The following is a 15,883-nucleotide window of genomic DNA, read 5'->3' on the forward strand; positions in this document are numbered from 1 at the left end:
TCTCATCTCGAGTTTGAGAGCAAGAGAAAAATCAACCCAGGAGACTGGAGTGGTGAGACAGACCTCTTAGACAACAAGAAGGATTTGAACGCTAGTTTGAGTACATTGGGAAGCCACTGGAGGATTTTAACCAGGGGGAAGACACAAGAGTCAGTTTGCTTTGTGCCTTCGGGAGAACCCTGACTGCTATGAAGAGAGTGGATGGGAGAGGACAGGTTGGAAGTGAGGAAGCCAGTTAGGAGACTCTTACAGTGGTCCTGGACAAAGAAACAAGGACAACTTAGACTAAGCTGGTGGTGGTGAAGGTGCAGACAAGTGTACAGGTTTGAGATAGAGCTGGAACCACCAGGGCCTGGAGATGGATTTGATATAAAAGGTGAAGGAGAAAGGATTGAATGCTGCCTCTGTCACAATGTTCTCATGGGGGATTAAGTCTGATTCTATACAGGTTCCTCAAAAAGTTAAACATAGATTTACCATGAGATCCAGCAATTCCACTCCTATGTATATATCCAAAAGAACTGAAAGCAAGAATTCAAACAAATACTAGTACCCATGTTCACAGCAGCACTATTCACAGTAGCCAAAAAGTGGAAACAAGCCAAATGTCCATCAACGGATAAATGGATCAACAAAATGTGATATGCAGGCAATGGAATATTATTCAGCCATAAAAAGGAACTTAGTACTGATACATGCTACAACATGGATGAACCTTGAAAACATCATGCTAAGTGAAATAAGCCAGATACAAAGGGGAAAATATTGGATGATTCCACTTATGTGAAGTACCTAAAATAGGCAAATTCATAGAGACAGAAAGTAGAATAGAGGTTGCCAGGGGCTGCGAGGAGGGAGGAATGGGAATTACTGTTTAATGGGTACAGAGTTTCTGTTCAGGATGATGAAAAAGTTCTGTAAATGGATATTGGTGATGGTTGCACAACACTGTGAATCTGCTTAATGCCATTGTATTGCACACTTAAAATAGTTCAAATGGTAAATTTTATGTTACGTCTATTTCACCAACAATAAAAAATTGATTGAGTACACAGAGTGATTGGCATATACCTGGCCCATTGTAGTTTGGGCTCAATGTATGCAATTTTTGTTTTCATATATCTCCCACACTCATCTTTTTCAGAGCGGAATCTTCCTCACTTGATAAGGCCGAAAATTTTGAACTTATGAGTTTGTCTGCCCTGGAGCACTCCTCAACACCCTGAGTCCTTTCCTGTCATACCTGGCTTTCCTGTGGACACTGCCTCTCACCACATGGAACCCCAAGTCATAGTCAACTCCATAGGACGAGGCCCTCCTCCTTCCTGGAACCAGGGAGAAGATATCACAGGGAGGCCTCCCATCCCTTGCCATCCTGCCATTTTGGTTTTTCTAAGGCTACACCACTAGGCTGCAGAGGTGGGATAATTTCCGAGTGAAATTATTACAGAGAAGAGGAGAAGCCAAAAATAGGGATAACCTAAGCTGTCCCTGGAGTCTCCAGTAGAAAGAACTCAAAACTTAAGTCTTTCACAAGGACAGGATCCACTCCTGCCCCACCCCCACTGTGTACCTGGCTCTCCTGGCCTTTGGCTCTCACACCACCTCCCCTATGGGCTTCCTTCTTCAAGTCTCTGAATCTCCACCCACCAATGGCTGGCCTTTAGGTTACAGTACCTCCAGTGGGAGTGACTCTCTTTGGAGTAGTGGCCTAGTGATAAGTGACACCTGTTGCCACCCAAATCTCATGGAATAGCAGGATCTCTTGGACAAGAGTGGACCTGGATACTTCCGGTCTAATTTCCTTTACTATAAGCTCCACTGAGAGCTGCAGGGAGAGTGACTCCTTTAATTAGGGGACCTGTTTGATGAAGCACAGGCTCATCTCTCAACCACAGATTTTAATTTTCAGGTTCAGTACAATTTAAATACATTTGGAAAAAGAAAATATTTCCTCAAATAACAGGTAGCCCATCCCTACTCCAGTGTCTCGAACCTGGAGCAAACTTGAAGCTTATTTCTTACTCCCCTGGAGAGTCTACCCAAATAATAGAGGACACCTTTGGGTGGCAGCCATCATCATGTTTCCAGGAAGGGCTACAGACTTAATCATATTTTTTATTTATTTCTGAAGACTCCCTGGGATGGGATACAGTTTCCAATTTTTTCTTATGCTATTATTAGTGCTATTGCAAATCATGGGGAAAGAAATGTTTATTCAATAAGTGGTATTGTAACAATTGGGCAATTATTTGGGAGTGAAAATAGCTAGATCCCTGCCTTATACTTAACATCCAATTCTAAGACTTCAGCTGCCACATATGGGCTGAAGACTTCTGTTCTTTTCAGGTAGGGTGGGCATTTTCGCCTCCATGACCCTCTTCCAGGAGTGCGTACCCACTCAGCCGATGGAACCCCACCCAACCCAAGCCCGGATAACTAAGGAGGTCTTAATGAGGTGGAGAAAACAGAGTGAGACTTTTTTAAAAGACATAATAGCACAGAAGTTGTGTTAAGGAGTAATCTTGTAGAAGCTCCACCAGCCTAGACCATTCATCTCCTCTTTCAATAGTTAGAATTTAATGATGGAGGGAAGCCAAGACAAAGAAGTCACAAGAGAAGAGAAGGAAGAAAGTAGGAGTGTGTAGAAGAGGACTCTCTTCTGCCCATCAAACATGAACTTGAACAAGCTAATGGGGAGACTGAAAATGGAAATGAAAGAGCTACTTAGGACCACCTCTCAATTCTATATGTGCCTGACCGTCTAATGGTAAACCGTTTCCAATAATGGAGTGTATCTTTTTCACAAATGATGACATCCGCATTTCTAGCTCAGATCTCTCCACCGAGTGTCTAACTCCCTCCTGATGACCCAAAGGCCATAGGCTCCTGAAACATCTAAAATAAATCCCTTCTCTTCTCCCTCCCCCAATCTACTCCTCTCCTGTGTCATCTCTGTGAATGGAACTACCATTCCTCTCCCTGGTCTGGGTTAAATTGTGGCCCCGAAAATTCATACGTTGAAGCCCTAACCCCAGTTCCTCAGAATGTGACCTTATTTGGAAACAGGTGTAATGATTTGAATTAAGGTGAGGTCATTAGGGTGAGCCCTAATCCCATATAACTGATATGCTTATAAAATGGGGAAATTTGGACACAGAGACACACACTCATGGAGAACACCATGTGAAGATAAAGGCAGAAATCAGCTGATGCTTCTACAAGCCAAGGAATGCCAACGGTTGCCAGCCAACCACCAGAAGCTGGATGAAAGGCATGGGACAGATTCCCCCTCACAGCCCCCAGAAAGAACCAGCCTTGCTAACACCTGGATCTCAGACTTTGAGCCTCCAGAATGGTGAGACAATAGATTTCTGTTTTTTAAGCCAACCAGTCTGTGGTGCTTTGTTACAGCTGCCCCAGCAAACTAACACTACCCAATGAAGATGGACCCTCCCTCTCTCACTCGCCACTTCGGATGACTACATCCCATCCAGTTAACCTCCAAAATATCTCCTAAGTTCAGCTGCTACTCTGTTTCCACTGCCTCTGTGGGCAAGTTGGGTAATTGGGAAATCTGTAAACCCCATGTTGGGAGAAGATAAAAAGGGACTTAGTTAACCAAAGGGAGCAAGGATAGGTGGAAGCTGGTGCAGGGGAGAAAGGGTCTAGGATTCAAAGGGGATGTAGAGACGGTGGGGCTGGCCAGCAGGGCGGGAGGGCGCCCTGGCTGTGGGAAGACAAACACCAACTCCCTGCTTGTTTGGAGAATGCTGAGACGGCAGAGACCAGAGACGGCATCAAATATCACAGAGGTGCGGCTGGCTGGAGGCTCTGTCCCCACGGCCAACTTTGGAGCTGGGCTTTCTCCTCGGATGTGTTGGGGGGTGAGTAGAGATCTTGGGGGCACCTTTGCCACTGGGTTTCCCTAGGGCAGCCCTGCGGCATGCACAAGCCCGAGGCCCCTGCTTTGTGAGGCTGCAGAGGGTGTTCCTTTTCCAGCTGCAAACCCAGTGGGCAGTTTTGCTGCTGAGCGTCCAGGACCCAGTCCGGGAGGTGTGAGCGGAGCGGGCACTTGGCATTCCCCAGCTCAGCTCCAGCTCTGCCCGGAAACAGGGGGCTTCAGGGGACTCTTGGAACTGGATTCGAAACTTTGGGATCAAGCAGTGAAGGACCTGGACTACAACGCCAGCTTGGACTTCCAGGACTCTGAGCAGCTGGGCTTGCTTTTCTCATATCCCTGCTCTTCCCTTCACCCTCATGCGCCTCGATCCTTCCTCCCTAATCCCTCCTTCCTCCTCCTCCCCCTGTTTCCCCGTGGTCCTCACTCTTCCCTCACGCCATTAATCCCCCTCACCCTATTAATCCCCTCACCACATCACCTCCTTCCTCCAGTCTTCCTCCAGCTTCGCATACCCCTCTTTTCCTCCTCCCGGGTTCTCCTCCTACCTCTAATTTTTCCTGCTCCTCTTACGTGCCCCCTCCCCCACATTTCTCTGTCTCCCCTTTTTCTCTCACCAGTCTTTCTCCTCTCCGGCCGCTTTACTCCTCCCCCTATCTTTCCACCTCCTGTCCTCACTTCCCTCTCTCCTCATCCACCGCGCCCCCCCCCCAGGCCCCGCCCCCCACTGTTTGCTCTCCTCCCGGATCCCGGATGAAGAGGTTGCCCTGCCCATGTCTTGCCCTGCCCCACTTCTGGCTTCTGGGGTCTCACTTCATGGCTCAGGGCTCCGGGACTCAGGCCCCAGGGAAAGGGCCCTCGCTCAGCATCCAGCTCCTGCGAGCCCAGTACGAAGGCTTGAGGCGGCAGCAGAGGGCCCAGGCCCACCTCGTGGTGCTTCCGAAAGGTAGGGCTGGGCAGGTGCTGGGCCGAAGGGGAGGGGAGGAGGGCCCGGCTGTGGGCGGCGTGGGTGGCTGGGCTGCGGGCAGGGCAGGCCAGGGCTCTGCGAGCTCTCCTGGTGGGAAGAGCAGGGATGCAGACTGGCAGGAGTCACAGCGAGAGCAAGGAGACCAGGGCCGGGCAGCTCTGCCCGGCTCAGTCCCTCTGCCACCTGAGCCAAGGGCCTCAACCAGGCATCTGGCCGGCAGCCTGCTGTTCCTGGCCTCTCCTCTTAGGTTCTGATCTTGCTGGACTGGTCTGCCTGGTGAGCCGGGCTTAGCCCCCCTGCTAGGCCAGGTGGGAAGATAAGGGCTCTGCTTCCTGGCTGGGTCTCACGGGGCGCCTCCTGCAAACCTGAGAAACTGGCTCCGGAGACAGAAGACGTGGCATTCCCGACAGCCCCTCGAACTGGCCAGAGGAAGTGCAGGGCTCAGGGATCCAGGAGGCGCTCATGCTCACACAGCTGCTCATCACACCTCTAAGAGCAGCCAGGGAGGCGCAATGAGACCTGGAAGCCCCCTCCTCCAGGGGAGAAGCCTCTGTCCTTTGGGAACACAGCTTTCATCCCAGGAGGACGTTAGGAGTACAGGCTCAGGAAGCAACAATTGTCACATCCCAGCCCTTGATCCTCTGACAGAGGAACAGGTCCAGGGAGGTGGGAAGACCCCCTGAAAGGTCAAGGCTGTGCCTGGGGGTTTCTGTGGTTATTTGTACAGTTTGGGACTTATCGAGTGGCCCACCCTGCACTAGGCCAGGCTGGGAAGGAATCAGGGTCCAGGGAACTTCACCATCCAGGACAGGAAGTGTGCTGCCTTTTGGAGACAGAAGTGGCACCTCTGCGCTGAAGGCACCCATCCCTCATGACTTGGGCTGTTGCCAACCAGTAGGATCTGTTTGACCTGAACTGGCACAGCCAAGTAGCCCCCATCTCTGCAGGGCAGAAGCTGAACCGTTCCAAAAGCCCTATGCCATCCTCAAGGGAGTTTATTCATTCAGTCATTCAGCAAACACTTATTAAATGAAACCTCTGTTAAATGAAAGCACATGCTTAACACACGCATGATTCAGATGCGCAAATCCATATAAGGGGCATGTCCAAAAGACAGCCCAAACGCAGTGTGCACCATAGGATTCACCATGCCCTGTCCATGACCCTCCCCGCAGCCCTCTCTCCTGCATTCTGTAACTCAGTGTCCTCTCCTCCATCGGCACTGCGTGATAAGTTAGGGCAGGTGAATGCAAAGAATACTCAGGCGCTGCCTTCTCAGGGAAGACTTCCCACCCCCAGGCTCCAGAAAGCTCTTTCAGAGTAGTCCTAACAGTTGGCAAGTCCACACCCTTTCTCTAATTGTGAGACATAGTGCACTGTCTGATGGAGCGGTCGTGAACTTGAGGAAGAGCCTGAGTCTGAGTCTCAGCTCTTGTCATTTACTTGATATGCAGCTTTGAACAAGTTATGTAAATTCCCTGTGAATCAGTTTCCTTGTCTGTCAATTGGGAATAACTGTCATAACCTGAAGTACAGTCACGTGTTGCAGAAAGACAGGGATACGTTCTGAGAAATGGGTCATCAGGCGATTTCGTCAGCGTGCGAACATCATAGAGTGCACTTCCACAAACCTAGATGGCATAGCCTACTACACACCTAGGCTGTATGGTACTAATCTTATGGGACCGCCGTCATATACGCAGTCCATCATGGACCAAAATGTTGTTACGCAGTGCTTGACTATATAGGGTTGTCGTAGGAATTAAATGAATTGATATGTATAAAGCTCCTCAGGGCTTTATGTGCTGAGTGGCTGAGGACCAGGTCACTTATGTCACATGAGTCTGAGTTGGAAGGACACTTGAAGCACTTGGACTGAGTGGGAGGAATAAGGTAGGTCTCCAGGGAGAAACCAGGGTAAGATTACAAAAATAAGGTGGAAATGATGCTAGGGAGGCAGAAAAGCAATTCTGCCTGCACTTTTAGCAACAAGGTTGATGGTGGTGCCACTCACTGAGGTGGGGAATACGGGAGAAAAGGTTTCTGGTAGGGAAAGAGGAATTTGTTTTTGAATATGCAGTATGTGAGAGAGTTGTCTCTAGAACTCCCAACCAGGCTGGGTGTCAGGAGAGAAATCTGGGCTGGAGATACAGATTTGGGGTCATCAACATGCAGGTGGTAATTGAAGCCATGGGCATGGATAAGATGGTGGAGGGTCACCGTGTCAATTGATGGGAGGCTAGGATGAAAATTAGAGTTCTGGAATATTCAGATATTTAAGGGACAAACAGAGGAAGAGAAGCCAGAGAAGATAGAGAGAGCAGTCAAAATGGCAGGAGAGGAATATTGTTTAGTCTCAAAAAGGAAGGCTATCCTGGCATATACTGTACCTTGAGGACATTATGCTAAGTGAAATAAATCAGCCACAAAAGGGCAAATACTGTTATGATTCTACTTAGACGAGGTACCTAGAGTAGTCAAATTCATAGAGATGGAAAGGAGAATGGTGGTTACAAGGGGCTGGGGGAGGGGGTAGGGAGAGTTGTTGTCTACTGGGTATAGAGTTTCAGTTTGGAAAGATTAAAAAACTTATGGAGCTCTGTTGCACAACAAGGTGACTGTACTTAACACCACTGAAGTGCACACTTAGAAATGGTTATGATGGTTAATCCTGTGTTATGTATGTCTTAGCACAATTACGTATTTTTTTAATGGTAGGAGAAAACCAGGTGATATTAATGTCATGAAGCCAAGCCAGTAGAGGGAACTTAGAAGATAGTGATCCTCTGTGTCCAGTACACAGAGAGACCCTAGAAGATAGACCATTGAGATCAGCACCTACTAAAACTAGATTTCAGTGTCAAGACATTGACTTGTATTTGGAAGGGCAGGTATTCTGGGAGCTGATCAATGGAAGGAAGGGCCCTGGAATTGGCTTTCTTCATCCTGTATTAGCGTTATGGAATGGATCTCAGTTCTAGAAATGCAGTTCCAAGCAGCAGCATGGCTGCCCTTATGCAACATAAGGGTACCATGGGACCTTGAGCCGGGGGTCTATGAAGCCCCTATTGCCTCAACAGTTGGTATCCAAAAGGCATATGCTTTTCTCACATCTAGGTGGTGTGTGACTCATCTCATGTAGAAATGGGATTAGGGATGAGAACTCATATCTGGGCTGGGTGTTTTTTATGTACATTTCATTTAACGCTCCCAACAGCCCTGTAAGTCAACTCCGGTTTTAAGATCTCCGTTCCCCATTGCTTCACCCCAGCTGAAGAGAGAGATCGAGGAGGAGCTCAAAATCCTCCTTCTCCAACTGGTACCTTCTGGCAAACTGAACGAAAGATGGGGGATTAAGAAAGCATGTAGATAATTAAAACATTTCTGTCATCCTTAGTCCCCGATCGACCAAAACCAAAACAAAACAGATAAAGCACACGATAGGAAATTTCCCTATACTCTTCAGATAATTGTGTTAATTTTCTTTTGCTTGGACCGTGGAGAGGAGGCACCGTTCCAAAGGTGTGCAGGGGACCACAATGGAAGGCTCATGGAGTGATTCCCAGAAGGGTCCGCTTTGTGGTCGGAGCCCATGTGCACCTCCCCACTTAGTCTCTTTCCTTGTCCTCTGCGGACCCAAGGCTGGACTGAGAGCTGAGTCGGCTCCTCTCTGCTACCAAGACCTGCCTGTCCATCTTGGGTCCTTTCCTCCTAGACTCATAGTGGGAGAGGATCCCACTTCCTAGCTTCTCCCATCATGTCCCCATCCCCCTCTGTTCTCAAGTAAGTAGAGAGCACTTGAATATTTGTAAAGGTTTTCATGTTTGCCGTGCTAAGAAAATAGCGTGGTTATAAAGCGGGAACAAAACCACTGGAGTCAGTGCTTATGGGTCTGTAACGGTTTGCAGACACAGCTGCATCAATCCTCTGTTTCTCTGATTCCCAGAACTGGGGCTCAGGGGCTTCTTTCTGACTTTATTCCTCCAACGCCATCTCCCCTCTCCTGCAATGCACTTTGTCACCTACAGGGCCTCCCACAGTGACAAATGTCAAGCACAAGTGAGCTTCACTGACATTTCAGGGGGATCTCCAGACCTACTTTCCATAGGAAAATGCCTTTTAGTCATTCTCACAACTCTCGCTGCCACCAAGAATTGACAATAAACTATCATGTTCCAGAAGGTGATAGAAATATGTCCCTGAGAAAGAGGGAACAGTATCTATGGGATGGAAGGAGAAGGCCACTCCTTCAAAAGGAGCTGCTTCGAAATGCAGCTCCTCCCTCCTCTGCCTTGGGTGGTAAACCCATTATCAGGATCCCAGAACACAAAACCCAGTAAGTTAGGAGTCACCTTTTCCACCGCTGAGTGTATGTGAATCCATACGTGTGGGTGACCACGTGTGGCCCTGCTCCTTGTCATTCTGTCAGCCTGAAATGCTAGTTCCCTACCTCTTCCCAGGGTTCCCCCCTCACTGCAGTCAGAGCCTGAAGTCTCTTATTAAACTCTGTTGTGCTTGAGCTTTTCTCCATGGCACTGGTTACCACCTGCAATTTTATTAGAATATATTCATTTGCTTATTGTTTTTCTACCCCACTAGAACACAGCATGAAGGTGTGGATTTCACCTCACTGTTCACTGCTATAGTCCCAGGACCTAGAATAAACAATAACTAGCACATAAAAAGTACTCAATAAGTATTTGTTGGATGAATGAATAATTGTGTGTGTTGGGGGGAGAGAGACAGCTTGTATGGGCGTGAGTGTGTCGGGTGGGAGAGAGTGCCTGTGTGTGAGCATATGCGTGGGATCATGTGTGTACCCATGTATGTGTATACACACATGCAGTGTACTGGGTACCTGGCCTCCTTGAAGTTTGGGGCATGGCTTTTCTTCAGCTTGAAAGCTCTGAGACCCCCCAAATGAGAGCTGCCCATGTGACTTGCATTGGTGACCCAGCTTGTCCTTGCTTTCTCAGGAGGGAACACGGCTGCTCCTGCTGAATCCATGGTCAGTGCTGTTTGGATTAACAAGGAGAGAAGGCATTCACTGTCTCTGGACGAGGCAGATCCTGAGGCAGCAGGGATGCTGGAGGAGGCTGACAGAGGCTGTCCGCAGGCCCCTGAGTCTCCATGGCACACACACCTAGAGATGCACCGCTTGGTCCAAGCCTTCCACCAGGAAACCAGTCATCAGACAAAACACAAGGGCAAGCTCATGGGGTCTGAGCAAAGGCTCCCTGAGGAAGGAGACCCAGGCTTGCTTGGAAACAATCAGATGACTCAGCAAGGGACCACGAACCCAGAGGCAGCTCAGAGTGAGTGTCAGGTGGGCAGTGCCCATACCAAGGTGGTGGGATCCACCTTAAACATTGGCGTTCAGTGCCCTCCTTCCATAAAGACCACACTCAGATCTGGAAAACCAGCTCACTATCCATTTCCTCAAAGGAAAACTCCCAGGATCTCCCAAGCTGCCCGGAACCTGGGCTTATATGGCCCAGCCTGAAGCTTTCTACTCAGCCTGTTGTCCCAACCTCGAGGCCAGCTATGGCATCATCAAAGAATGCAGGAGGCAGAGCCACAACGAGGGCCTCTAGCTGTGCGCAGGAACTGGACTAACTCAATTGTAGGGATTGTGGGAAATGAACCTTACAGTGGGCACATTGCCTTGTCCCTGAGAACAGAAGAGATTTCCCAGGCCAGATTGCTCACAGTCCAGGATGAAAGTGCTATCTGATCAATGCAGCCCCTTTCTGCTTTTGTAAAAAGACATTGCTGTGGAGGCCTGGATGCCCATTCCTTGGGGAGGTCTCTAGAACTAGGGAATTTTGAAACATAACACAGGCCCCCCGGCCAGTGGAATGCCTTAACAATGTCCTGGAGTCAATGGACGCGGGCAATCTTGTTTTCAATATCTTCTGATGATTTTTCACATGTTCTGGAGAAGAGGAGCTATGAGAATTGACTTTTTCTGGTTGCTATGCCTGGAGGCCAGCTCACTTAGAAATCACTACATTCACTGGTAGTGGTCGCCCCATTTCAGCTGGAGCATCCCAAAGTATGGTCACCCTGGGTAAAAAGGGTCACAACAGGGTCATCTACTGTTTTATGTGTTTGAGGGGTCTTCAGAAAGGGCCGGTCCTATCTCACTGAGACTGCATATTCCAGTCTCATCATAGATTTCTTTCCCTCCATCCCTCCCTCCATCCTTCCCGTCTGCCTTTCTATTTGTCTGTGTTCTCTCTCTCCTTCCCTCCCTCCAATGCTCCAAATTAAGTTCTTATTAAACACTGCCAATCACTGAAATATATAGTTACAGGAGCCTGAGCAGAAGGGGACAAAGAAATGCTCCTGCTTGGAAAATATGTGCTCCCCACACACTGCTCCCTTTCAGCCACATTGAGATCACTCAACCTTCCTGGGGTATTTGAAACCTAAGAGAAAGCAAAGCAGGTGCTACTTGGGTGATGGGGAAGAAAGTATGTCTTTCCTGGTTAATGTTTAACTTTAGCAATGATATTTAAACACATCTAAGGGGCCTTGCCCTCCTATCAGATTCTCTCTCTGTCACATTTCATCCACGTCTTCCTTTTTTTCCTCATGGTGATCCAGTCTTGCCCCTCCACATCCCGACTTGTCAACTGGGAGTGTCATTACCTGTCAAAGAGGCATATGTGCCTGCTCCTTGGGCCACCCACAAATTCACTCCAATTTGAGGATTCATTGTAATTCTTTTTGTAAATAATTAATGATCCAGTTGTTAATTTTTTTATAGTCTAATGAAAAAGAAGGAAATTTTCTGAAAACAATTTTGTCCTTTGTTTTTATTTTAAAGAGGATTCCCATAAGGAACCCTCTTTCTACAATATAGAAATCAGGATAGGCTATGTTTTGCTGCAGTAACAAACAACCCCAAAAATTTCACAAGAGAAGCTTTTTTTTTTTAACTCATGAAGAGTCCACTGTGGATTTGGGGAAACTTCCAGAGCAGCTCTCCTACATGTATTACTAGCAGTTCAGGCTGCTTCAGTCTTGTGGTACCACCACGTCAATAGTGGTTTCCCTAATCACTGTAGCAGGAGAAGGGAGTGCATTCATAGTCATGTACTGGCTCGCAAATCACTTTTGTTCACATTTCACTGTCCAAAGCAAGTGACATAGTCATATCTCCACTTCAAGGGTATGACGAGGTGCGATCATCCCATGTGCCTGGAAGGAGAGAAGAAATGGAAACATGGGTGAGCCCAAATGGCTAACAGGTATGGATAGGGGCCAGGTCACAGTACAATATTAGATTTATTCTGAATACAATAAGTAGCCATTAAGGGGTTTACTATGAGACTAAAATGAGGGGGCCGGCCCCGTGGCCGAGTGGTTAAGTTTGCACACTCTGCTTCGGTGGCCCAGGGTTTCCCCAGTTCGAATCCTGGGCACGGACATGGCACCGCTCATCAGGCCATGCTCAGGCGGCATCCCATATAGCAGAGCAAGAAGGACCTACAACTAGAATATACAAACATGTCCATGTACTGGGGGGCTTTGAGGAGAAGAAAAAAAAAAAGATTGGCAACAGATGTTAGCTCAGGTGCCAATCTTAAAAAAAAAAAAAAAGCTAAAATGATTTGATTTGCAGTTTAACCAGATTACTCTGGTTGTTCTATGGAGAATGAGTTGAGGGTCACAGTAAGAGGCAATGTCAGGGCGCCGGCCTGGTGGTGCAGCAGTCAAGTGCGCAAGTTCCCGCTTCGGTGGCCCGGGGTTCACCAGTTCGGATCCCAGGTGTGGACATGGCACCGCTTGGCAAGCCACGCTGTGGCAGGCGTCCCACATAAAGTGGAGGAAGATGGACATGGATGTTAGCTCAGGGCCAGTCTTCCTCAACAAAAAGGAGGATTGGAAGCAGATGTTAGCTCAGGGCTAATCTTCCTAAAAAAAAAAAAAAAAAGAGGCACTGTCAGGAAAAAAATGACCAGGAAATGTTCCGTATGAAAGATACTGTTAGCTCAAGCAAGAGCTGGAGCAGAAGAGATGGAGAAAAGATAGATCCATTTGATATATATTTTGGAGTAGGCATCAAGAGGATTTACTGAAGGAAAATTATAAGTTCAGTTTGAAGGATACTAAGTTTGAGATGCTCACGAGACACACAAATGAAGATATCAAATAGGCCAGAGGATAAAATGAGACTAGAGTTCTGGGCTACACATGTGAATTTAAGCATCACGAGTACGTCAAGGTACTTAGAATGAGAAAGGATGAGCTCACCTATGCAGAGTGTAGAGAGAAGACAGGGTCCAGAATGAGTCCTGAAAACTCCCAATTTACTTAGTTGAAAAATCTCTAAGGATTTTTCCAGTCCTTCCTGAGAAGAGATGGAACAGAGGGAGGAGAGGCAGTGAAGGACACTGAAGAGAGCTGACCAGGGAGAAAAGGAGAGCCAGTGGGGTGTGGAGCCAGAGACCTCAAGAGGCAAGAGATAGTGTAAGACGTGGCACAGGTCACTCTCCTCATTCCAAACCTTCCACAAATCCCCACTTTCTAGAGTCCTCATTTTCCAGTCTGGAGTTGCTTTCTCTTGAGCACGGCTTTAAGATGCCAGAGCCCAAGAGGCAATGCTGGATGTGGGAAGGTTTTTTCAGCCAAGGGCAGGCCAGTTCAGTGTTAGCAAGTTCAGGTCAGAGCCCGCTGACCACCTCCAAGGCTGACCCGGGGACGCCTCTGCCCCGCAGGCCTGCCTTCCCCTGGGACGTGTCTGGGGTGGGGCTGAGGATCGTGTTCCCTGTGGAAGACCTTGAAGGGAGAGGGGGAAAGAGGAAGGCTGGTTTTGAATCTTCCTTCCCACAAGGCTGCTTCTGCCAGGAACGTCGGAGCAGAACCACGTGTATTTATCAATCACACTCACACACTTCTACCAACTCACGGGCTGTCAAACCTGTTGGGACAAAGGACTCAGATTACGTCTGGGCTGCGGCCCTACCCAAGACTCGGATTTTCTCTCCCGTGCTGGTCAGGACTGGAGCTAACTTTTTCTTCCCACACCCTCCACAGTGCTAGCAGAAGAAGGTTTTTCTAATCTAGAGAACAACCAGCTCACACTGTAAATCCTGCATCAGGCACTTGCATACATTAGGGTCGTCCAGCCAACCGGCCCACAGTGAGGACCGCCCCCCCCCCCCGCCTCCCCCCCCGGGGCCGGTGCATCTGGGCTCCAGTCTCAGCATTGATAGACTTGACCTTGGCTGAATTATTTACCTCTCAGAGCCACAGATGTCCCAGTTGTAATGAGACGATAAAACCCCTTTACGGTGTGGACGGGAGGGTCATTCTCATTAGCTCTCAACTCTGCTGGGTCCCGCTAGGGGGTGGGCTCCCCTCCCGCCCGCTCAGCCTGGTTTCCTAAGTTTTCTCTGCGTCATTAAAGCACTCTCATTCCAAGCTTAAGACTTGAAAATATTCGAATTTAAAAGTCTATCCCATATTCCAGTCTGATCCCACCAACCTCCCTACCCTGCGCCGACCCCCGAAGCCCAGCCTTGATTTATACCTTTAAGGCTAGAAGGAGGGGCGCGGTCTTCTGGCTTCTTCCTCACACACCCCCTTCTCTGCGCAGGGTTTTACTGTTAGGGTAGAAGGATACAGAGAAAGCACAGCTGGCTTTTTAGGTGATGGCTGTGCTGTAGTTTCGGTCTCTTTTCCCTTGGCCGTTTGCCAAGTAAGTACCTAGCACATGGTCTGCAGGCTTGGTGTGAACAGGTGGTACCCCCGACAGGTCCCTGCAGATGAGGGACTCCATCCCAAGCAACTTCACCAGCAATGGGGGTCCCTCGTGAGAATGGTTATGCCTCCTCACGTGTCAGGCCCTCCCAAGCACTGCATCAGAGGTCCATTTGCCTATCTGTTGCCCCAGTCTCATCTACCCTCTGCTGGCCCAGCTGGGGCTTGTGGACCCAGGCAGGGGGCATTTCTGCACCTGCGTGCGGTGATGATCCTTGCAAGAGATGGTGGCCTAGGTAAGCAAACCAAAATCTAAGCTTATAATGCCTCAAGCTTACAAAATTGAAACCTAAGGACAAGCTATCTCAACCAGCCAACTAGGCTCTAAGCTCCAGCCAATCAATAATTTCCTTTCTTTGCTTGCGCATCTTCTCTATAAACGTCTCTCCCCAGGCTCCTGCGGCTGGAGCGCGCCTAACTACTTCCGGTTTGACGCTGCCTGATTCCAAACGATTTCTGCTCAAATAAACTCTTAAAATTTTGAATATGCCTGAGTTTATCTTTTAACACTACTGTGTTAAACTACCTCCTTCTGGTTCCTTCCCTTCACTTATTTGTATATCATCATAGCTGGGAAATCCTCTTCAAATATTTTTGAAATGAAACTGCCGGAGGTGAAATGGGTGCTTCTGTTGGGAAGTCAGAGAGGACCCCAGGACTTTTTCTGAACACTGCTTTCTAAAACCTAACATTTTCCCCAGGCTTTGAGGCCTTGGTTATCCCTACTCTGCACAAACATCTCTTTATGTCGCTTCCTTATTGTTGGGAAAGACCCAATCTGCCCACGTTCAACATTTTTCCACCTGCACAGAAATTCCTGGAAGTTTTTTACCTGCTGTGGTTCTGTTTCTCCCACAGCTAATGAACAATACACTTCCTCGAAACGGTGTCCAAGGGACTGAACTTTTCATTTTAATTTTATTTCCTGGCCTTGGGTTTGTGGCAATTACTTTAGGTTTTCCCCTCCAATTCCATCCAGAAAGATGATACACCCACTCTGTGTTATTAATGCTTTTACCTCCCCTTCGTCTGTTCGTTGATGAATCCACCCCGTGAATTCCCTGAGTCCAGGATCATAATCAAGACTCAGCAGTGGGCCAACCCTTCAGCTCTGGCCAAGAAATAGGAGGAGGAAAAGGCTGGTGGTGGCAAACACTGTCTTCTGCCAACCCAAACTCCAAGTGTGTTCAAGGAGCCTAAGCTGGCCCTCCAAATCAATATCAGGCTCAGATCCAGCTTAGCAA

At 48.4% G+C, this 15,883-nt stretch overlaps 1 protein-coding gene across 2 annotated transcripts; it reads left to right on the top strand.

The window, feature by feature from the left end:
• The first annotated feature begins 2,929 nt into the window (after positions 1 to 2,929).
• Positions 2,930 to 15,124, top strand: C10H9orf152 (chromosome 10 C9orf152 homolog). Of its 2 annotated transcripts, XM_044779068.2 has the most exons (3): positions 2,930 to 3,887; positions 4,003 to 4,847; positions 9,845 to 15,124. In XM_044779068.2, exons 2-3 carry the CDS (start codon positions 4,655 to 4,657, stop codon positions 10,369 to 10,371), a joined length of 720 nt encoding a protein of 239 aa, XP_044635003.1. In that variant the 5' UTR covers positions 2,930 to 3,887; positions 4,003 to 4,654; the 3' UTR covers positions 10,372 to 15,124. The 2 variants fall into 2 exon arrangements, with proteins under 2 accessions (XP_044635003.1, XP_014689983.1); XM_014834497.3 differs by having other exon boundaries at positions 2,930 to 4,847.
• Positions 15,125 to 15,883: the final 759 nt, after the last annotated feature.

This window comes from Equus asinus, chromosome 10, assembly GCF_041296235.1.
Source record: "Equus asinus isolate D_3611 breed Donkey chromosome 10, EquAss-T2T_v2, whole genome shotgun sequence".
NCBI lineage: Eukaryota > Metazoa > Chordata > Mammalia > Perissodactyla > Equidae > Equus > Equus asinus.